Raw genomic sequence first — 5,531 nt, 5'->3', positions numbered from 1 at the left:
AGTTTTTATTGCATGGACCGTAGAAGCATTAAGTACGAGAAGCCTGTACGCATTGCCTTAAATAAAATTTCACGTTATTGACAGCGGCATTGTACTTGCCTTACGGTATCATTAAGTACACTTACCATGTTATAAGTCACATAGGACAGAACAAGAACTTTCCCTGCAGTTATTGTCAGTGGTTTTCTACTTCTCATCATGATCATTATTAGAAGTTTTTGCGACATTATCGGCATCTTGTACCATTCTATTTTGTACCTGCAAATACGATTATTACACTCTTTATACATCTATTCTGAAAAGTAATTTTAAGATCTTAATTCAGTTTGAAAAATAAACTAATTTTCGAGATGACTACCGGCAAAAAGAGTTAAGTTAAATCAAGCGAATTGTTTGTAAATTCATGATATTTATATAGCGGCCATTACGAAAAATGCATAATTGCTGTTAAACGTTTTGTGGATATTTTGTAAAACATACGCGGAGTCATACACCTTTTCGTTGCAGTCTATGATATTCTGACCTTGCCAGTTTTCAAAGAACGTGTTAAGCAGAAGCCCGCTCAGATAAGTTCCGTACGGCATAAGGCGATTGATGTTTTCCGTATTTGTTATAACCTAAAAAATTTGTCATTGATATATATATATATATATATATATATATATATATATATATTTGATTGTACTTTCAAGCTCACTGCATATAATTATTAAGTAATTTACCTGAAATCCTACAATGCTTAACAGGGACACGTTAACTGTCATCTGCATAAAAAATGGTAGCCTATACAGCGATTCTATGGCTGTAGCAAATCTGACATAATATGCACGAAGACATTAATTTATTATTGATTATTATTTATGAAAATTATTGTGGAATCGTATACTAACTGTATTGCCTCTGTGTGCCTTCGAACACTATATGCGATATTTGAATAATATTTATTTTGCATGGTCATTATGTCGTCGTCATTATTTTCAAATTTAAATGCGTTTTCCAAATGGTATCTGAAGTTCGATATTATATAGTATCTATTGAACAAGAATATCTCATATGCTATTGATACATAGATATATCTATGTCTAATTATGTATATTATATTTTGATTAAGTGCTGAATGAATAATTTGAGACAGGTGTACTTAATATAGATTTTTTAAAACTGTAAAGGTTAAAGATTAAACTTAATATTTAATTGTCATGTATTCGCCGAACTTACTTCAGAGCTTCAAACAAACCGCAACAATGCTGAACGCACGTTAAATACAGGATGTTGAACGAAGTCAATATCAACGTATAAAAGAATTCACATAGGCCGCCCTGTATGAGAAGAGGAATGTATTGCATTTGCAAATCAAGCATGTAATTGATGTGATGAGCCGATTCTGTTTGTGCGTCCTGCGTCTTATTTGACGTGTCCTTCTTATTGTAGGAAAATCTGGTCATCAAAGGTGTGAACGCGAAAAGCACGGCGTGGCCAAGTATAATAGCTAACGAAAGCATCAGGTTTATAGGCATTAGTAAATACATAATTATAATACGTACGATTACAAAAAGAGATATAAAATATATTTGTATATAATTATATTTAGATTTAATATTCTAAAATTAATAATGCATCAAATGCACACGGAGAAAAATAATTTAGCTATCGTAGCAAAATCATTGCTGCTATTGTATACTTGATATGAAAGCAAACTTATTTTGCAATAATCATAATTAATTACTTTATGCTATGGTAAGATCTATTTTGCTGACAAAATAGAAAAATTGTAAGTAAATTTCATGTTAATAAAATGTAAGTAAAGTTCATGTTTATTTGCTGTTAAAACAAACAGCAATGTCTGTCCGTCGCAAATACATTTTGCTATTACAACAAAATTGGAGCACAATAATATACAATCTAAGAAAATTATTTCAGCAAATAAAATTGGTCTTCTTTTGTTGTCTATATGATATCTAATAAATTTTGCTGCAGTAATTACATACTTGCTGTACGAGCAAATCTTTCTTCTTTATGTAAGATGTATTAGACATAAATTTTCTTGAGCAAGTATTATTCTCTAAATGTAAAGTTACATATATTATTCGGCTAATTCTTGAAGGTATTTACATAATTCAATTGAAATAAAAAATACGCTATATGCTACATAGTTCGTACTAGAAATAAAAAATTCTAGAAAAAGTTCTGTGTTGCGATAGTTCTATATTATTACTGTACGAATCGATAACTTACCCGAATAAACGTAACCGAATCTTCGCGCAAATAATACATACGAGCGCAAGATTTTAGCCTCTTGATTCGACTTAGGAGAACACCAGTGTTCCTGTATATCCATGAGAAGCATTTTGATCTGTGAACATCTTCGTTCTTAACACTGTTATATTACCTACTTTGTGTTTTAATTAAGATGGCATTTGATCACTTTTATTTACGCACCTTAGGTAATTTATACACCGTGTAGATTAATTTAATCGTTGACGCTATGGCGAAAAATAGCATTGACAAGCAATCAAATACCTCGAAAAAATCTGGCCAAACTTTAATCATACACAGCATCTGTATTTGCCACAGATTAGTAAATTTGATAAAAATATGTATAAAATGTAAAAAAATTATGTGTTGCGATCTTTTTAGACGAATCTTTGCTTCTCCTTTGCTGGAAAAAAGAAGAAAAAAAGAAGGAAGGTATGCTGTATAATCGTTCGGGAATGAGAAACGGAGATTAATCCAGAACCAGGAGGACCGCAACGCATATTTTTTTTTACAAATCTGTACATATCAGTTTCTTGGAATAATTAACCCTGACAGCACTATACGTGAGAGAGACGTGTTATTTTGGTTGCAAAGTCGCAGAATTTATTATACGTCTTTTGCACGTCACAGCGACGTAACATACAACTAAAATAATCAGATTTTAATTAGCTGTCTGTTGCGGTTTTATAATTGATATTTCGGAAATAAATAATATTTTGTTTCTTATTATAAATTCAAATTTTACACGTAACTGTTGCGTTGCAGACGTTGCATAGAATAATGTTTTAAAGTTGATGATACTGATATTTTTTTGTGTTATGTTTACACTGTTGTACATGTTATATTATATAAATAAACGTTAGTTAAATTCGGTTATATAACAAGTTAAGTACAAATGTAAAAGATTGGTACAACGTACATACCCTTAAGAAAAAGAACTGAGCAGTTGCACCAGTAACTGATGAAGTTGAATCAGTAACTTGTGATGTTCTATCAGTGACTGAATACGAGAGTCAGTTACTGGTAATGCTTTTCAGTTGACGTCCAGTTTTAATAATCAGTTTCTACAATACTGGTTAGACACTGAGTGTTGTCATCAGTAACTGATGACTGGACCTCAGTTTTTTTTAACGGTTTGTCAGATACTGATTATATTCTTCAGTTGACACCCAGTTTTAATAATCAGTTTCTACATTAATCTAAAAACTGGTTAGACACTGAGTGTTGCCATTAGTAACTGATGACTGGTCCTCAGTTTTTTTAACGGTTTGTCAGATGCTGATTATGTTCTTCAGTTGACGCCCAGTTTTAATAATCAGTTTCTATATTAATCTAAAAAACTAGTTAGACACTGAGTGTTGCCATCAGTAACTAATGACTGGTCCTCAGTTTTTTTTAACGGTTTGTCAGATACTGATTATGTTCTTCAGGCAAGTTTATAGAACTGGTGAAAGTTCAATTGATTCAATTGATCAACCGAACAACATGGAAGTTCTATCAGTTACTGATCAATATAAAACTGAATAAAACTGGACCAATATTGACCAGTTCTTTTAACAGTAACTGGTACAACTGTTCCTTTTATCAGTAACTTGTTTCAATATACTGATCGTGCTGTCATCAGTTACAATAATCAGTTATCCACCAGTTAGTGCCCAGTTTTTTTAATCAGTAACTAGTATAACTGTTTCTTTTATCAGTAACTTGTTTCAATAAACTGATCGTGCTGTCATCAGTTTCAATAATCAGTTATCCACCAGTTAGTGCCCAGTTTTTTTATCAGTTTTGACTGCATTTTTTCTTAAGGGTAATACAATAAGTTTAATTATTCAACGTACATGATACAGTAATAACCAATTTTCTATAAATATAATTAAAAATTTTTTTTAAACTAACAGTAAGACTGGTTTTTTTATATTATTTAGATAAAATACTTGACAGATTAAAATGCATTATTACTTGGTTGTAGCAAAAATTAAAAAACTGGTGATTACTGGTCCAATGATGTCAAGATGACCAAATAATATCTAATTTAAAACGTCTTTTTGTGATATCTTAACGTTATACAAAAACGTTATAATATAGCGATTTTTAAATTATTTTTATAAATAATTTTTTTGTAATATAATTGAAAAAAATATGAGAATATTATCAGTTGTTATAGAACATTATAAAGTATTACAAAATTAACTTTTCATAAATATCTATATATATAAATTGTATTGTATTTTTTAATATTTACTGATTACATATAAGTGTTGGGTCATCCGATAGATGGCATCCGGATGGGACCCATTTCTCGTATTTAACATATGGCGATCAAACAATGGTATAAGAACGATATATAAATGACGGGACTTATATCAGTTGTATCGTTGAGTCCACTTTTATAATAATGTGTGGCAAACTTTTGGATTAATGTAACCTTATTTTAGTTAATGGTACCTTTATTTTTAAAGACTGATAATAATTAAATAAACACAAAGCATAAAACTAGTAAATAGATAAACAAATAAATATATATTTTACAATAAATCCCGTAATTAATTATAATTTTGTATATAATTTTGATTTTCACAATCCTCTACGTTATTAAAATGTCATTAAAACGTCACTAAAAGGCCCAAAAGGTCATAAAATCACGTTTTTTTAACATCTTGAAATGTCGGTCTATGACATTAGCCTGTCATTTTTGGTCATCTACATTGGTCATTTTTGATCATTTATAACCAAATTTTGACGTTACTTTGACGTATGCTTGTTTGTTTTAATTTTTGCTACAACCAGGTACATCTAATGCATTTTGTCTCTCAAGTGTATTTTATGTACATAATATAGTAAAACCAAATTTAATTTTTCAAAACCGGTCAACCAGTAGGTACTCAACACGTCGCATAAAGTCACAAATACTACACGTTACTGCGACATCTCTGTCACCAGGAATTTGGCTGTTAGTTACGTGACAACGACATGTTAATCACGTTTCGAACCCTAATTGAGACGTCGCTGTAACGTTACGTGCGACGAGTTTGCACGTCATAGTGATAGCGACGTGCTTGCTACGTACGGTGCTGTCAGGGAACACTCGCCCTCTATTTCTTTGTCTTTCTTGTAAGTACCTCGAACGAAATTCCGGATCCAAAGAGCAGCGTGAACCAGATGTACAACGCGTAACGTTTGCTTAACGCTTGGAAGGGCCATATACCGCACGCGAGCAACAGAATGCGAATATTGCTATAGCACGACTTCCGAAAGAACTGGTCGACATGATGCAT

At 31.4% G+C, this 5,531-nt stretch overlaps 1 protein-coding gene across 1 annotated transcript; it reads right to left on the bottom strand.

Annotated features, from left to right (window-relative positions):
• On the bottom strand, positions 1-5,531 carry LOC139780076 (odorant receptor 67a-like). Its single transcript, XM_071718588.1, has 9 exons — positions 5,376-5,531; positions 2,440-2,559; positions 2,236-2,353; positions 1,219-1,489; positions 891-1,007; positions 723-813; positions 481-617; positions 126-258; positions 1-56 (listed from the first exon to the last, which is right to left on the bottom strand). The coding sequence occupies exons 1-9, from the start codon at positions 5,529-5,531 to the stop codon at positions 6-8; spliced, it is 1,194 nt and encodes a 397-aa protein (XP_071574689.1). The 3' UTR covers positions 1-5.

Source organism: Temnothorax nylanderi, unplaced genomic scaffold (assembly GCF_030848795.1).
Source record: "Temnothorax nylanderi isolate EJ_2023f unplaced genomic scaffold, tnyl_v1.0 TNYL_tig0261_pilon, whole genome shotgun sequence".
NCBI lineage: Eukaryota > Metazoa > Arthropoda > Insecta > Hymenoptera > Formicidae > Temnothorax > Temnothorax nylanderi.
This window is presented reverse-complemented; position numbering and strand designations above follow the sequence as displayed.